This window comes from Pan paniscus, chromosome 1 (assembly GCF_029289425.2).
Source record: "Pan paniscus chromosome 1, NHGRI_mPanPan1-v2.0_pri, whole genome shotgun sequence".
Classification (NCBI taxonomy): Eukaryota; Metazoa; Chordata; class Mammalia; order Primates; family Hominidae; genus Pan; species Pan paniscus.
The window spans coordinates 86,409,011-86,428,245 of NC_073249.2; the positions used below are offsets into that span (position 1 = coordinate 86,409,011).

The 19,235-nt window shown below is 36.1% G+C and overlaps 1 protein-coding gene across 4 annotated transcripts in view; it reads right to left on the bottom strand.

Annotated features, from left to right (window-relative positions):
- Positions 1–11,733: 11,733 nt before the first annotated feature.
- NUF2 (NUF2 component of NDC80 kinetochore complex) overlaps positions 11,734–19,235 on the bottom strand; it is a 33,981-nt gene continuing 26,479 nt past the window's right edge. For all 4 annotated transcript variants that reach the window (XM_055112167.2, XM_055112166.1, XM_003824576.4 and 1 more), the window contains 2 exons: positions 18,414–18,549; positions 11,734–12,158 (listed from right to left, as the gene is read on the bottom strand). In XM_055112167.2, coding sequence (XP_054968142.1) covers positions 12,024–12,158; positions 18,414–18,549 — 271 coding nt within the window. In that variant the 3' untranslated portion in view covers positions 11,734–12,023. The remainder of the gene's footprint in view (positions 12,159–18,413; positions 18,550–19,235) is intronic.

Here is a 19,235-nt window from a genome sequence, read left to right on the forward strand (position 1 = left end):
AAGCAGTTTCAGCAGCTCCAGAAGTTGTAAATTAGCAAATGCTTTTAGGGTCATCTTTCCTCATTGCTTCCCTCTGTCTCTGCCTTCTCTATGCCTCTCTACCCGTGTCCTAGTCCCTCTCTGTCTGTCCCAATTATTTTTTACAAAATGCAAGCAGGTAAATAATGCATTACAATATCAGCAGTCACAAATCAACATTTATAGAGTGACCTCAGTGAGCAGAACACTGAATAAGGTTGGGTGGGACTCGGGGTTACAAAAAAATTCAAACACACTCCTTCTGTCCTTAAATAATTGATGATCCAGGAGTCAGTTTTTGGTAGACATTCTTATGAAATAAGATTCATTTCTGTATTCGTGAATTCAAGATAGAATGATGACATTATTTGGGGACTGACAGCATTATTTAGGGCCTAAATTAATTTAGGTTATTTTCAAATATTCTATACATGTTGTTACTCATTCTTTTTAAGATAGGATGAGGTCAGGAGCTGCAAAATAAGCAGGCTGGTAGATGTTAAGACCATGTTAAGAGATCAGGTATACTTTTCTTTTCAAAATTGAACATAGTAGCATGCTTCTGTGTGCATTCACCTTTACTTACTAGTCCAGGAATGGCAACCTTCCTTTGTAAAGGGCCAGATAGCAAATATATTTGGATTTGTGGTCCATATGGTTTCTGTTATAGCTACTGAACTCTGCTGTTATAGCAGGATAGCAGCCACAGATAAAATGTAAGCAAATGATCATAGCTGCGTTTCAATAAAACTTTATTTACAAAGTAGGTAGTGGGCTGTTTTGACACATGGGCTGTGCTTTGCAAACCCCTGCCCTAGCCCCTAGCAACTGCTTTTTGCTTTGTCTGAGGAAAAAAATCCTATCTATTTCAAAAATCAAAATCAGCAGGGCACAGCGGCTCACGCCTGTAATCCCGGCACTTTGAGAGGCTGAGGCAAGAGGATCACTTGAGTGCAAGAATTCAAGACCAGCCTGGGCAACATAGTGAGACACTGTCTCTACAAAGAAAAAAAAATAGGTGGATGTGGTTGCACCTGCCTATAGTCCCAGCTGCTCAGGAGGCTGCGGGAGGATTGCTCGAGCCCAAGAGGTCCAGGCTGAAGTGAGCTGTGATTGTCCATTGCACTCCAGCCTGAGTGACAGAGCAAGACCTTGTCTCAAAAAAGAAAAATAAAATAAAAAAGCATTAAGTGGGCCCCAATATGTACAAGGCATGGTGCTAGGCCCTCAATCATGAATAACACATAGTTTGCCTTCCAGAACCTCACAGTCTAGAAGACTAAACTTTTTAATGATGTAATGGTTTTAGTGCATTAAAAAGTTAATATTCAGTGGAATAAGTATTATGATGAAAGTTTTTTTTTTAAGTGCTGTGGGAGAAGAAAGAAAAAAGACAAACCACAAATAGAAGACATTTGCAAAGCATGCAACTGACAAAGGATAGTATCCAGAATTAAAAAATATATATCCTTGAAAGCAGTAAGGAAAGAAATAAGTAACCCAGTAGAAAAATGGCCGAATAAATAAATAAATAAACAGGTAATTCACCAATGAAGAAATGTAAATGGCCGATAAACATATAAAAAGATGTTTATCCTCACTAGTAAACAGACAAACAAAAAGGAAACCTGCAGAGCAATATAATTTCACATCCATCACATTGGCAAACATTAAGAAGTCTCATTATCCCAGTGATGACAAAGATAGGAAGTAACTGGTACACACAAATGCTGCTGGTGCTGCTAATGTAAAATTTGGCAAACCACTTTGGAGACCCCATAATTCTACTCTTCGGCATATATCTCAGAGAAACTTTACCATGTATGTACAAAAAAAAATTTTAAACAAATTTTCATAGTGCACAGCATGTTTATAATAGCAAGAAAAAAAAGAAAGATAAAATCAACCTAAACGTCTTTCAAGAGGAGTATGTAGCATAGCCATGCACTGAAATACCATTCAGAAGTAAAAATGAGACAGGAGGAGCTGCAGATATACGTAGGAAAATTGGTCACAAATATAATGCTTATTTATTCAAGAAGTATTTGAGTTCCTCCTATATGTCAGGCACTTTTCTAGGTTCTCTGGATATAGCAGTGAACAAAACAAAGTCCTCATTCTTAACTTGCTCCCGTTGAGCAAAAACAGCAAGTTGGAGAATATACAAAGCAAACCATTCAAAGTTTAAAACATGCAAACGATGCTATATATGGGTAGAGTTACTTCATAGAGTCAGTAAAATTCTAAAAAAATTCATGGGAATAATGAATTTATATTTCAGGATACTGTTTACCCGAGAGCAGTGAAGGGGCTTGTAATTGTGGAGGGCTGTAGAAAGGGCTTCGATTGCATTGCTAATGTTTACTTCTTTAAGTGAGGTAATAGCACACAGATGTTTATTATTATTCACAATGTGGTAGTCTTGTATAATTCTGAAATATACCTATCTTAAAAGAAAACAGAAATGTTTTTAAATCCAATCATTATGTAAAGATTTTGATTATTAAATGTTTCAATCAATTTTTTTTAAATTCAAAACTAAACAGTCCCTTTGACATTCTGAAGATTTACTTCCAGAATAGGAATATTTGACTAGCTAATGACAGATGAAGTAGATAATAGAGCTTTTATTCCATTGAAAACAGTGCTGGTTACTGTGGCTTGGTAGAGTATCAATTAATGTGTAGACTTCACTTCTGTTGTATCTGAATTTCTGGACTGAGACCGCATGTCAGATGTCTATCATTTCTTAGAAATTTCCTTTTAACTAGGAAAAAAAAAAAAAAAAAAAAAAGGATGGGGACCTCAGGGAAAATAGAAAATGAGGAATAATTTTAGCTAGAAGAGTTAGGGAAAACTTCACCATGGGCAATTAAAGGTCTGGACCTTAATTCCTAACCCTCTTTCACTGCAGCAATGATACCTAACCTTACTTGCCAATCACCTATTATGAAGACTTTCAGGCAACATGCCTCCTTGGGTTGATGGAAGCAGGGCTGACTTGGAAGGCCTAGCTTATTCTGCAGTCACTTTTGGGAGGAAAGTTAACTCTTTTGGACATAGTTTATACCTGTCAAATCATTGGAACTAGTGTAAAATAGGCTGGTCTTGAGTCCTCAAAGAAAAATTGCAATGAACAAAGACATACATAGTGCAAGGAAGCTGGTGGTAAATCTCAGACTGCTACAATAGAAATGAGAGTGAGAAAGATTCATATTTGTCTTTCTTATATAGGAGTCTGAGTAAAAGAGCTAAATTGGGCTTCCCAAAATTTTCAGATTAAATCTTGGGAATTGCACCTGGCTTGTAGAGTTTAGAATATGGGTCCCTGAATTCTGGATATGTGGCTAATAAATGTCTGATTTCTTTATTAAAAGTTGGAAGAAGGTCAGATCCTATTTGGAAGCAAGCAACTCATGATATTGTTCTAATGTATGTTGAAGTCAATGAGGAAACATCTGATGAAAAAAATATAGGCCCAGTTTAAAGAGGACTTGAATGCCAACTAAGTAGTTCAGACTTGAACTAATGACGACATTGGCAGCCGTTTTAGGTTTTTGGGCAAGTGAATCAACTGGTTGCCACTAAGAACCTCTTTGAGCCAAAGTTTCCCATCTGTTTCACAGGAGATAATGAGTGCCTCATCTACTAAGTCGTGCTGTGATCACATTAGGCAAGTATAACGTTCCAGTCAAGAAAAAGGTATGTTGTAAGAGATGCACTAGTGTGTTGAGAAGATATATTCAGCAGTGTGAGCAGACCAATCAAAGGAATAATTCCCTAATTTTATATTACCTTAAAACATTGTCTACATGCTGGTGGTAGGGGTATAGAAGTTCCAGTCTCTAGTACAGGGATTGGGGAGCATGGTAGCCAACTCCACAAGATGGCTGCCAAAGAGCACTGCCTCTTGGTATATATGCTTTTATGAAGTTCCCCAAAACATACACATTGTACCATAGTTGGTCTGTGTGAAGAGTAGAACATGGAAGAAGTGATGGTATATCATTTCCAAGATAAGGTTATAAAAGACATTGTGGCTTCCATCTTGGTTGCACTCTCTCATTTTCTCTCTCTCTCTCTCCTATCTCTATCTGCAATCATTTGCTTTAGCTGATGATTGGGGAAGCCAGCTACCATATCGAACAGCTGTATGAAGCCTGTGTGGTAAGGAACTGAGGCTCCTGATAAGAGGCAGCAGGAACTGAGGCCCTTGCCAAAAGTCATTGGATTGAGCCATCTTGGAAGCAGATCTTCTATCCCTAATCAACACTTCAGATGACTGCAGCCCTGGAGGCCAGATTAACTGCAACCTCAAGAAAGTCCCTAAGCCAGGACCAGCCAGCCAAGCTACTCCTATATTCCTTGACCCTCAGAAATTGTGTGAGATAATAAACACTTTTTGTTTTAAGTTGCTAAGAGTTGGAGTAATTTGTTACATAGCAATAGATACAGGGATTTTGGCCAAAAGAAAGACTAATAACACCTGGATGAAGAGAGAGTCATTAAGAGTTTACATTGTCCATGGATACTTCTTGAGAGCAGGAGTTTCTTCTTCACATTGACTTCTTCCAACCCACTCGGATTGGGCCTGTGTGTAGTGCACCCTTAGTAAATATCTATTAAGTTATTGAGGGAAGAAGACCAGCCGTAAATACCGTGAAAGTAGAAGAAGCCTAACCATGGGTATAAGAGGAGGGTTGGGCCAAATAGGAGCTTCATGTAGACCACATGTCCAGAGAGATCAACCATCCTGGTTTGCCCTGAACTGAGGGATTTCCTTAAATGTGGGTTGTTTAGTGCTAAAACTGGGATAGTAAGAGGACAAAAGGAACTCATCTAAGAAAAACAGAGTAAGTTAAAGGGATAAACTAACGGAAGACAGCCTATTATTTCTTTGAATATGGTAGGGTTTCTTCATGCATTTGTTCAGCACATATTATTTTGATTCTATTATATGCTAAGTTCTGTAGGTACAAAATGAATTATAATCTCTGGCTTGAAAGAGCACAGATATAAAGTTGTCCTGATTATATAAGAATACATTTGCCCTCCCTGGTAAAATGCAATTTCTTTCTAAAAACTTTTGAAAAGATATTGTTTCTGTAACTCTTTTTTTTCTACAAATCTAGTTTTAAATGATGGCTGTAAATTTCTCAGTACTTTCTGAGTCCTTTCTCCTTTGACGGGTGATACAACTGTTAGCAATAAACGAACATTAGTATTCTAATGGGTGCCATGTGATTTTTTTCTTCTGGGTAGAGTCTATCTCTTTCAAACAGTAAAAGCTCACGTAACACCTGTTGCAGCCATTTTTGTCACTTTATATCTTCGGTTTTACTAGCAATAATAGCCATTTCCAAAGTGTGCCAAGTAGTTTACATTTATTATCTGATTTAATCCTTACAACAGTCTTGTGAAGTAAAGACTACTAAACTCCTCAATTTGAAAATAAGGAGCCTAAGCCTCAATGCCATTCTGTTTCATGCCCCAGTTTACAAAGCTGGTAAGTTGCAAACATGGAATTCAAATGTCTGTCTCTCAAAACTCCACATTCTGAACAATTGTACTAAATACCTCCACATAATAATTGCTAACACATATAATGTGCTTGACCATGCACTGGGTGCTGTGCCAAGCATTTTATATCTCTCATCACCTCAGTCTTGAAGGGTAGAGAACTTGGTGACGTGAAGGTAGAATCAATGACGAGAAGCAGGAAGGCTATTCAAAGTGTGGTTTGTGGTCCAGCAGCCTCAGCGCCACCTATGAGATTTTTAGAAATGCAGGATCGCAGGCTCCACCCCAACTTACTGAATCAGACTCTTTATTTTAACAGGATTTCCAGGTGACTTGTAAGCATGTCAAAATGTAAGAAGCATTGCTATAGAAGACCTGTGAAGAACCTGACCCCAGTTATGGTTAGATTTCTCTAAGGCAGTGCTTCTCTAAATGTTGATCCCTGAACCAACAGCATCAGCTTCACCTGGGAACTTGATTGAAATGCAAATTATAGAGCCCCACTCTAGACCTACAGAATCAGAATCTCTGGGGCAATAAGCCATTTTAGTCCTCCAGGTGATTCTGATAAATACTGAGGTTTGAAAATCCTCCTTCTAATGTCCTGCAATCCTTACACCTATACTCAAACAGGAAAGACGAGTTAGCAGTGACACCCAGTGGAGCCAAGCGAAATTTGCAACTTTTAAAAATGAGCATACCTGATTCTTTTTTCCCCTGGTAGGATAAAACTGTCATGATCCTTGTACTTTGCACTAAAAATACAAGGCTGACTTCTTTTCCTGAAAACTCCTTGCTTTAGGGTCTTGTGCCCATTTTGGATATGCAGATATATTCTTTAATTCAGCAAATATTTATTCACTGCTAGGTAGGTATAAAGAATTATGACAGAAGTAGTGCAGAAGATATAAAACATATCAAATTGGCCCCAGAGCAGTCTAACAGATATATCTGTCTTTAACAGCATCAGCTACCATTTGAGTGTTTGATGTGTGGCAGGCACTTTGCTAATTGTTCTCCAGAATTCACTCAGTGTTTTCATGCTTGAGATACACACTTGACCATTGAACAACGTGGGGCCAAACTTCACAGGACCATTTATACATGGATCTCTTTCAATAAAAGTTACACCAAGATTACCTGCCTCCCTTTTCACCCCATCCACCTCTTCTGCCTCTGCCTCCCCTGAGACAGCCATACCAACTCCTCCTCTTCCTCCTCTTCCTCAGCCTGCTCAAAATGAAGATGAGGATGAAGACCTTTGTGATGATCCAATTCCACTTAATAAATAATAAATGTATTTTCTCTTCCTTAAGATTTTTTAACATTTTCAGTTCTCTAGTTTTATTGTTAAGAATATACTATATGATAAATATACAAAATATGTGTTAATTGACTGTTTAGGTTATTGGTCAGTCAATAGTAGGCTTTTAGTAATTTTCGGGAGAGTCAAGTGTTATACGTGGATTTTCCACTGTAAGGAGGGATGGTGCCGTTATCTCTCACATTGTTCAGCCCTCAACTGTATTTGTTATTCCTGTATTTGTTATACTAGAAGTAGTGTGAGGACTTATTCTAGTGTATGTTCCTAGTCACACAGCAGTTCTTAAAATAATCGCCTAGGATTATTGTTATTGGAATCATTTAGTATGCTTGTTTCATGTGTAGAACCCCAGAAACCCACCAAATCAAATCTCTGGGGGGTGTGGCATATTTAACAAGTTTCCCAGGAAAATTTTACACACTTTGAGAACTGCCATACCACACTATATGGTCTCCATCAAAATATTGCCCTTTAAAGTATTATGGGTTAGCATCAAAGATTTGTAGAGCAGTGGGGAGAGACGATCAAGTTTGTATTTTAGAAAGTTCTATGTCATGGCAGTAAGAATGGATTAGAGGTTGGTGGTGGTAGGAACTTACTTTATAAGATTACCAGAAGAAAAGAATGTTACACTGAGAATCCCAGGTGATATTCTAGGTTCATTTCCTAAAAGACTTGCTTGTTTTATGAAATCTCAAATTCTTGTCTCAGAAAAATTCAATTTTAAGAGTTGCACAGAATCTGAACTAGAAATCCTGAACCAATTACTAAGAGGATGATTTAGACAAAAAAAATATATATATATATACACACATCTTTTAAAGATTACTTATATACGTGTATATATATGTGTATATATATATGTGTGTATACATATACACATATACTACAGGGGCGTGCCACCATGCCCTGCTAATTTTTTGTATTTTTAGTAGAGATGGGATTTCACCATGTTAGTCAGGATGGTCTCGATCTCCTGACCTCGTGATCCACCCGCCTCAGCTTCCCAAAGTGTTGGGATTACAGGCGTGAGCCACTGCACCTGGCCAAGAAACAATTTTTAAAAGATAATGTACATAAGGTCAGAATTGGAGACTTGAGATGAGTCATCCTTTTAGCAAAATTTTAAAATAATCTTATGATATTATTTAGAACCTATTTCAACTTTAAACAGATTATCTCTAAATTCTGACACTTTTCTTTTTTTTGAGTTGTTACTATTATTTAAAAATTTTCAGCTTTTAAGTTTCAAACCTTAAAATCCACAGCTATTTTAGCATTGGTTATGCAAGTTATGTTATGCCCCCGGGTGGCAATATGGATAGGAAGATGAGAAGCATATTTCAATCAAAGGGAGAGTGCCAACTTAATTGATATAAGTGGCAGGCCCAGAATTTGAAATGGAATTTCATATAAAACTTTTCTGGTCTTACTAAAAATAGGAAACATCCCGTTAAACTAAAATCAGATGTATTAACTTCAGCCTGCAAGGTGCATATTTCAATTTCCCTTGCTTTGTCATAAAATGGATTAGCTCCTTGAAATATGTCAGTTGAACTTGAAATTAAATATTTTCTCTACATATAGCTAAGTACCTGAACTCATAAGTGATAACTAAAGTCTGTGTCTGCACAGTATTTCCTTTAAGGTCAGGCTTCACCACATGCCACATACCATGAGGCCATTTGCTTCTGCAGAGTATTAATTTCCCCATATTAATACACTTTAAAAGATTACATGATCCAAGTAGTCATTTTCAAGAAGGCGCTGGGGAAAATCCTAAATTTACTCAGTTATTCTTTAGTCAAAACAGCCAAACGTGGATTATACTGAAGGCCTCTTAAATAAGGCTTTTTACCTCTTTGGGGGCAAAAATAGAAAGTGAAAATATCAAACTGCTGAAACATATGTTGTTATTTGGCATAAAAAATGCATAAAAGATAACGTTTCTTGCTGGGATAAACCTGGCCTCAAGGTTATATGCTTTGGTCATAGGAGAGTGATGGCTATTCCTTAAGTAAACATTTAAGCGACTACCAGGTGCTTGGTTCCATGCTAGAGTAGAAATACTAAAACAGATTAGTTACTGGCCTTGAAAAACCTTAAGTCCAGCAAGGTGTAACGTGTAAAAAAAAATACAATATAATGATACAAATTACAGTAAAAATAAAAGAAAAAAGGAAAAGCTGACAGTTAAAAAAGCATTAGATTTCGCTAGGAGCGGTGGCTCATGCCTGCAATCCCAGAAACTTGGGAGGCCGAGGCGGGCGAATCACTTGAGGTTAGGAGTTCGAGCCCAGCCTAGCCAACATGGCAAAACCCTGTCTCTACAAAAAAAAAAAAATACAAAAATAAGCTGGGTGTGGTGGCACACACCTGTAGTCCCAGCTACTCGGAAGGCTGAGGCACGAGAATCATTTGAACCTGGGAGGCAGAGGTTGCAGTGAGCCGAGATTGTCCCACTGCACTCCAGCCTGGGCGACAGAGCAAGACCCTGTCTCACACACACACACACAAGTCTTAGACTTGAAAAATGAGTATCTTCCAGTTGAACAAAGGAAAGACATTATAAACTATGGGGGAAAAAAATACACGTGTAAACACATTAAGTGTGAAGTGCTATGAATGCCAAATAGCTCAGTATTGCTCAAGGACAAAGTTCAAGTGAGAAGTGGCAAGAGAAAAGGTGAGAAAGTCTAGATTATCAAGGGTTTTGAAATTCCTGCAGGTTTACTTTATCCTATAAGGGAATGGTCCCAAGAAAAATATTTAATGTTCTGTTTATTAAGTAGTTAGGTCCAGAAAACATAATAAGCATTTATGTCCTAACAATGAATGTTTTAAAATAAAACACAAACTGAAAGAATATTTTTATTACTTTATTTTACTCTTAACCAGTTACTAATTGGGTATCTGTGCCTATTGGGCACTGTACAACTACTCAAACCTTGGAATCAGATTGAACATTGTCATCTTCATTTCCTATTCTACGATTTTCATGTGATACTTGCTTCTTATCTCAGCAAATGCCAAACCCAGCTCCACAAAGATATGATGTCATTGAAAGGAATGTAGTATGCTTTAACATTGGAATTCTGAATGACCTTGAACTAGTAGTTTGTGACGGTGTCCCACAAATATCAAATATTATTGTTTCCTTTGGAGATTTAAAACATTCCAGGATTCCCCTGTGAGTTCACTAATACACCCTGGCAGGACAGTTTGAAAAGCTAAAAAACTGCACAGATCACAGACACTATCTAATTTGCTTGATGGAATACTCGAATGCCTTTATAGAAGTGGGTTAGAGACTGGGAGCCTAGTAAGATTATTGCAAGTACAGTAATGATGAGGATGCAAATTGCAACATAAGCAAAGGAGATGTGAGAGGGAGATTTGGGTACATTAATCTGTAGTTCTTGCTAACTAAATGGATATAAGGGAGTGAGGCGTAAGAGAGAAAGTGGTTGAGTCCTTTTTCCAACACAGCACAAGTGTAGTTAGTGATACTAGTAACCATAATGTTTTAAAATATTTGATAATCATATTTGAATCTAATTGGTTTCCCTTTTTATCCTGTATTTTATATCATGTATTAAACCCATTATTCTGAAAGGGTCCATTATTAGGCTTCATCAGAATGCCAATAAGTTAAATATACCTACTGGCCAATGGATATGCAAGTCTGAAAATCAGGGGATATGATAAATCTAATTAAAAAAACATAAATGTAGTTAAGTTTTACAGGTGTTTAACTTGTGCTGGAAGCTGTGGGTATAGATAAAAGTTTTCAAGGAGAAATATAGAGGTTACAATAAGGAGAGGCAAGGGTGGAAGCACAGAGAACAAAAACACAAGAGGTGAAAACAGAATGAGGCTCTAGGGTGGAAAAATTAACAAGAAAACAGGGAATTAGGAGAACCAACAGAGTGGTGTTACTGAGACAAAATGAAAAAAGCACTGGATAGGTAGAATTTGAGGAAAGATTAAAAAGTATGCATGAAATTTTGGTAACTAGGAATTTTTTGGTGACCTTAGAAAGTTCAGAAGATTAGTATGGATAGAAATAACAATTCTGTGATGAACAAGGAATGAAACTAATTCACAAGTATAGATTAGGTTTTCTAGAAATCTGGTTGTGAAAAAAAGTGCAGTAAAGGTGGAGATAGGTCCAAGGGGTCAAACTTTTTAAAATATGAGAGAGATTTGGTGATGTTTATACCTGTTACCTTGCCTTAGAGGCAGCCTTTTCTCTGAATGAAAACTCACGAATATTTAAAGAGAAGCTAGGAAGGGACAAGGCAATAGCGCAATTTGTGTATCCTCATCTGTTCTTCCCTGCACATCCAGCTTTTGCTGCTCCTTCCATTCCAGGGCTTTGCCTTTCATTGAAAGCCTGGTCACTCACTAAAATAACATTTTATTATCTCTGACAAAGAGGAAAGTACCTGGAGCTTCCATGACCTTAAATACTAATAGGTAAGAGTTATCGAGTGTTTACCATGTGCCAGGCACTGTTTTAGTCACTTTACACATATTAACTCATTTTTCTTGAAAAAAAAATGCCAGTTGCATCAATGAAGAAATCGACTACTAAACTCAAACTTTCTCTTTCAATTAACTACATTGAAAACTGTGGTACATTGAAACATTCTAGACTTCAGTATCATAGACAGTACAGTTCAAATTTTGCTTCAGCTATCTGATCTTTTAGGACCTTTATAATTACTTTATCTATGTAGTAATAAAAATATCTACCTAGAATTGCTTAAGTAAGGATCAAATGAGATCTCAACCACAATGCTGAGGGCACAGTCCGGACTCAATAATGCCACAACTCTATGTCAATAAACAAAACAACAGCCATGATAGTAACAGAAAAAAATATATATATTTCAAAGGTAACTAGTTTTGTTTTACTCAAACTATTTACAACAAGGGGCAGAGTAGAGACATGAATAGCTGCACAAGTTATTTTAATTATAAATTAATAAAAGCCTACATTAAATTCATCTTATTAACTACTTATGAGAGTGTATAAAAACTGATGAAGCCAACGTTATTTGGTACTTCTGATACTTCCATTCGCTTCAACTTTTCTTTCTAAATAGAAAATTAAAAGATGGCAAGCCATTTACAAAAAGACATGTAATTTTGTTAATCAGGTTGACATTTTGAACATCTTCCTCTTCAGTTCAGCTGTCTTCTCATCTATCTTAGCATAGGAGTCCTCTGCTGCCTTTTCAATACCGTCGTGGTATTTCTCCAAAGCAGTTTTCAAGTTTAGAAATATTTCCTAAGTAGAAAATGAAACAGAATAATAATTATTCCATGCAACAACCTAAACTACAAATGAGTTATAAGAATTCCAAGTTTATTCATATTTATTAATATTTTAAAGCCTAAATTCTTATGCACACACACAAATGTGCATGTCTATGTCTGCTTTAATTAAAAATTCATTCTGTAAGTTGTACAAACACATCAAAAAAGTTTGCTACTTAAGGAACAAAGGAGCGACATGAGACAATGGTTAGGATTCTAATACAATACGAACAAACATATTTATAATTATCAAGGAAAAATTTTACTTTAGAGCTTTCCATGTTAAACATGGAAAATAACTACATTACTGTGGATAACTATACTCTCTGCATTTGACCCTGATTATCATTTAAAAGGTATGCAAACAGATTTAATAAGTAATCTATAGGACTGAAAAATATATTAATACCTTTTAGAGTTGTTTGAATAAACTGATCAGATAGTTCAAGCCTATATGGATGTGCTAAGAATTTTAAAAAATAAAAGAACAGTTTTTATAGATTAAATAAGAAAAAAATTAGCCTGTACACATTTTCTTCTATTTCATACTTGTCAAATATAATATTGATCCTCCTTCCATTATTTACTTCTCTTAGACAAAACAATTCTTAAACTATAATATACACAATACCACAAGAAATTGGTATTTTACAAGGTTACAGGATGTGTTTTGCCACTGAAATAAAACAGTCATCTTTTTCCAATGGGGGAAGAAAAGCAGTAAATGAATACAATGTTCTCAATTTTAAGTGTCTCTCCCACTAAATTTTTCTTAAGCCTAAAATTTTGGCTACTACTTACCTTAGTTTACATTCTAGCAGAGATACGATCTGATTTTGAATAAATTACATAGATTATAATTTGATATAGTATAAATTCACAGTATTCCGAAAAAGAACCCTATTTCCAGCAACTCTGCCACCTATGCAAGTTTGAGAACTATTACTACAGATTAAGTGAATGTAAATATATGCTTAAGACTAAACATTCTCCAAAAATCCAAACATAGTTATTAAATCCTAACATAAAAATAGAAGAGTGTGTTTAGATTTCTGAGATCTAAGCAGGTATCAAAGTACTACAACTATGATAGAATATGAACCAACAGGAAAATAAATCAAAATTTTTGAAGGCTTTATTTCTTAAATCTTGTAGGAAAAATAAGGTGAATTAGTTGCTAGCTTGTGTGAACGCCATTATAAAAAAACAGCACATTCAGCAGCTATAAATCAATTAAACTTTCTAGCTCTATAGGGGTATATGTTTATTCATTCCAAAAAAGAAAGCTGAATAAATTTGGCAGAAAGATATTCCTTATGAGAAACTATCAGAACTAAGTGTGACTAAATTAAGATATACAATCTGTATGCGTCTGAACCAACCATTTCAAAATACCCAAAGGAATACTTTCCTTCCGAGAACAAATAGGAGGAGCAAAATCCTGCTAGTAGAGCCACAAGTGAATGAAACATTAAGGCCCAATTCCAGTGGCATAGGCACAGAGACAAAAACATTTGAAGTTCTAAGCCAACCCTCACAAGATGTTTAATGGTGACAGATCTATCCCTGACAAATACTATGTATTTTAGCATTTTCGATTAAATTCTACATCCAAGTGGAATTTTACTATATTAATCCACCCTAATTCACATATAATAAGTTTTACTGTGATGGCCTCGTTGAAGTTAAATATTTTTAAAGTCAAAGGCTAGTTCTGTACTGTCGAATATAGCAACCACTAGACACATGTGGCTACTATTTAAATTTAATAAAATTTAATTTAATCAAATGAAATTAAAAATTCAGTTCCTCAGTTGCACCAGCCACACATCAAGGACTCAATAGCCACATGTGCCTACTGGCTACAGTATTGAGCAATACAGAAGAACATTCTCATTACAGCAGAAAGTTCTGTTGGACAGTGTCAGTCTAGATAACTATCTCACTTTTCAAATCAGAAATATTTAAGACTATACACTATCCATGGAGTCTTACAGCCAGTGTAGCCATTTATCACATACGTATAAATTAGTCAACCCAATATATTATTGGGTACTTTGTATAAGTAGCACTGTAAATAGTACAATAGTACAATGAAAGACACCAATTATGCTTTCTTTCCTAAATGAACATATAACCAGACCAGATTGGATATTGAGCACCTGAAATATAGCTAGTGCAAATAAAGAACAAAATTTTTTATTTTATTTCACTGTAATTAATTTAAATGTAAATAGCCACATATTACTAATAGCTCCCCACTGGATGGCACACATCCAGATTATTTGGAATAGACTGAGAGTGCTATAGTATTTGAGAGAGGACAGAAAGATACTTCAAAGAAGTAAAAGAAAGTTATGTGGAAGACATAGTTTCTACTGGACCTTAAATAATGGAAATGATTAGCTTAGATATAACTTTTTTTTTTTTTTTTGAGACGGAGTCTCGCTCTGTCACCCAGGCTGGAGTGCAGTGGTGCAATCTCAGCTCGCTGCAAGCTCTGCCTCCCGGGTTCACGACATTCTCCTGCCTCAGATTCCTGAGTAGCTGGGACTATAGGCGCCCGCCACCATGCCCGGCTAATTTTTTGTATTTTTAGTAGAGATGGGGTTTCACTGTGTTAGCCAGGACGGTCTCGATCTCCTGACCTCGTGATCCGCCCGCCTCGGCCTCCCAAAGTGCTGGGATTACAGGCGTGAGCCACCGCGCCTAGCCAGATAGAAAATATTGAAAGTCCTAGAGGTGGAAATCATTCCTGCCTTGTTCACAACTTACTCTCTGAATCAAGTGTGAAGCCTGACACCTAGCAGATACATTGGCCATTTGTTGAAATACTGACTGGGTGAATGAATGAACTGAAGGAAAATGGCCCTTGTTTTAAACAAGAAAGTGTAGTATTGAGAATAATGTTTTAGCAGGATAAATGTGGTAGTACTTAGTATTCAAGGCATATTTGATGCAGAAGAATCTAAAATCAAAGAAACTTAGCAAATGTTGCTGCAATCCATGACTACTACAAAATTATGTGATAGACGTATAATAGTAAGAGCGCTGTATGTATGAAAGGCTATGTACATGTATGAAGAGTACCACCAAGTAAAAGCAATCATGAAATTAACTTGGAGATTATCTGGATGTCAGGATTATCTAAAGCAAGTCCAAAATTTCAATGCTTTGTGATAGAAAATGATGATGCAATTGAGAAATACAAAGAAATTTATGAAGAAGTTGAGCAAAAGAGAGAAAAAGAAAAGGGAAAGAAAGTGAAGAAAAGGTCAGATGTGGGAAAATGTTGAATGTAATTTTAAAATATTATTTTTGTTGTGAGTGGACAGAACAAGAAACACAGATTTTTGAAAGCTATCCAAATGAAGATAATAATTGAAACTAGAAGAGATAAATTATCTATGGGAAAGAACATTTAATGAAAAAAGACTACGATGATCACAAAATACAACAGAACTGCACAAAGAACAATTTGGCAATCATAACATACCCTTTTTTCTTTTCATGAAGGATGATTATAAAGTAAGCTAAGAAGAGTTCTTTGACAAAAAGTATTTGATTTTACCAAAGTATTTAGAGACCTTCCCATTTGTGTAACAAATAGATATCACAACGTAGCCTGAATCAAGGTAGGTAAGAACAACTTAGCAAGTTGAACAATTGTACCCAAAGTTTTGATCAATAGTTCTACGCCTCTAGGATGAAAAAATTATAATGCAGCAAAGGACCTTGTTCTAGTAAACATTTTTATTTTGAAGAAAAAGGCATGCTGATCAAATCTGCAGGTGACACTAAGCAATGAGAAATAGTTAAGGTGGAAGACAGAATGATAGATTTAAACTAACCTTGACATTTTGAAATCTAGGTTGAAATAAATAAAACCTAAAATAGTAAAATTCTGAATTAAAAGTAACAGTTGCGCTAAAGTATGGTGAAAAACTCTTAACAAGGCAGAACTGTATGTGGAAAAGACAGGAGTCCTTTAACTGATCACAAGGTCAATATAAGTCAAGGGCAAGATGCTGCTGCTAAAAATCTACCCCAATATTATGCTTCATTAAAAATGTGTTTTGGGTCTGGCTGGTCACATCATTATTTTGGAAGACTGTGTTTAGCACTGGGTTCTAAATCTTAAGCAGAATAATGACAAATAGGAAATAGAGATGACAGTAAATAGGATAGTAATAAATCTGAAAATGAAGCTATATAAAGAATGGTGGAAAACTAGGACTAATTATCCTGAATATGAGAAGGCTGAAAGAAACCGTGATCATTATCCTCAAATGTCTGAAGGGTTATTAAGCAGAAAAGGGTACACATTTGCTCCACAGAGAAGATCTGGGCTGACTATAGAGTACAGAAATAAATATTTTAAACTCAAAATAAGAGACAGAATTTTAACAATTAAAGCTGCCCTAGTAGAACAGCTTGGGTGGTCATACCTATTGAAAACTCTATACCACTGAACACAATTAAGCCAAGCCTATTAGTGGTTCTCAAATGCCACATTAAAAAACACAATTTCATGGGCCCCATTGCTGGAGATGCTAATCAATGTGTTTGGGTGAGGATTTGTTCATCTTAAAATTCCTCACTGAATTCGAATACACAGCTAGTTTTAAGAAGCACCATGCTAGATGACCTTTTAATTTTATAAATATTTATGGAAAGCATACTACACATAAGGCACCATTCTAGGCATGGTTTGACATGATATGCTAAGGTTAACAACAGACAATTGCTACTGTTAAGAAATGGAAAATGTAACTGGCAAGACATATATGCATAAAACTCAAAGTAATATAAGGTAGGCATGGGTATCTCTTATGACTGATAGACAAAGGTGCCTCGAATTTGAGTTAGTAACTAGTTACTAAATTGTTAGTAACTGGTTCACTAACTGTTCCTAGACCATGTAGTAACACATAAATATTTATTGATTTGATTCGGTTAAGAAGCAGGATTAAATATCTGCTAAGTCTTTCTTTTTTTTTTTTGAGACGGAGTCTTGCTCTGTTGCCCAGGCTGGAGTGCAGTGGCGCGATCTCAGATCACTGCAAGCTCTGCCTCCCAGGTTCACGCCATTCTCCTGCCTCAGCCTCCCGAGTAGCTGGGACTACAGGCACCCGCCACCACGCCCGGCTAATTTTTCTGTATTTTTAGTAGAGATGGGGTTTCACGGTGTTAGCCAGGATGGTCTCGATCTCCTGACCTCGTGATCCGCCCGCCTCGGCCTCCCAAAGTGCTGGGATTACAGGCATGAGCCACCGCGCCCAGCCAATATCTGCTAAGTCTTTCTAATTGCCATACTAGAGAGACTGACTCTTGGTGAATATCAAGTTAAGAGGCAGGAAAAATAAAAGTAGTTGAGGTATAGAAAAAAAACAAAACAAAACAGAAAAGAGCAGGCCAGGTATTGGGAAGACCATCGACGTGAAATCCCAACCATTTTATTTCTTTTCCTTCCAGTTTCCCTCTTCCTTTCCTCACTCCACTACCTTTCCTTTCCTTCCTTTTAAAGTAGCCCTAAGATAATGCTCACATGTGCAAGTGCTAACAACATAATCTTTCTGGGGGATAAGGTACTGAGAACAGATAAGGGAATTGTCTACTGTGGCTCTGTTAGTATTAAGAATTTTTACAAATTGGGTGTGGATGACGGAAAGTAATGGCAGCAAATGTTTAAATATTTATCAGGTATCAGCGGTTTTAGAAACCTCGATCTAAGTTGTCAATGTAGACAAGGTGAAGAATGAAAAAAAAAGAGGCTAAGGGATTTTGCATAATAAATAGCAATTTTTTGTGATTTCTGGCAGAGCAGTTTGAACTATTGTTCTGGTAGAACACTCTTGAAGATATAAATCAAACTTCAAAAGATAAGGAGACAATAAATATTTAATAAATATATTAGGAATAGACTACTTGTTAGAGACATTGGCAGTTAAAAGAATAGAAACAGGTAAACATTTTATGTTTAGCACTGTACTAGCATTTTTAAAGATAAAAATGTAGGAGACAAGACGCCTGTTCTCATTAAACTTAGGACTGTTTATGAAGCTTTACAGTAAATATATTCAAAACAAGAATAAAGAGTAAACAATTTTAGGTATCATTAAAAGTCTCATTACACACAGAGACCAAGTAAGCTGTTTTGTTTCAGTTAACAACTCAAATACATGAGAGATTATCTGAAATTAACTTCTTATGAACACATATTCACCTGGGACTTCAGTTTCTCCCTTTCAGCAGCATCTTTTAGTTGTTGAATTCCAAGTTTAATTTTTTGGATTTCTTGATTAATTGTGGTTACTCGTTCATAGACAGCACCTCTTTTTTCTTGAACTTTATTGCAATCCCTGAAAGAAAATCGAGACAGCTAATATTTAATCCTCTTCAGCAACTAAAAAGGCAAACACAATTCTAGTTTTGATTCCAAAGTGACCATGTGTCAGTATTTGACAAACCTAAAACTCTTCTCAAGATATAAAAGCAAAGGAATGAAAACCCCAAAGTGTGGTACTATAATCACATCATAACATAGTGTGAACTCTTTCTCTCAATATACTAATGAGATTTTTTTTCCCTCATTGGTGGGTTAGTGAATGAGTAAATCAATCAATCAATAAATTTTTAAAATGAAGATTTTTAAAGTTACATTTCCCCAGTTGTACACACTTAGGTACTGTTGGTGGGAATGTGAATCAGTTTAACTTTTCTACAAGGCAGTTTGGCAACAAATATAAAATCCTTATGTTCTGCCCTTTTTCATCTGCAAGAGGAAGTATGAAGGAAATACTCAGATGATCTCTGACGCACCTTTTAGGAACTGAAGGAATGAGATTATAGATATATCTGGGGCAGGTATTTTAAAAACACATTCTTAGAACTGATGGGTATTTTACCAATAAAGTACCCTAACGTACCGGCTAAAAACATACTTACATACTTAGGAAAGTATTACTTCTTACCTGAATATATGACTTTTTCTCAAAACACAAATGCTGTAACTCTACAGACAAGCTGGACTATAAGATAGGCCATT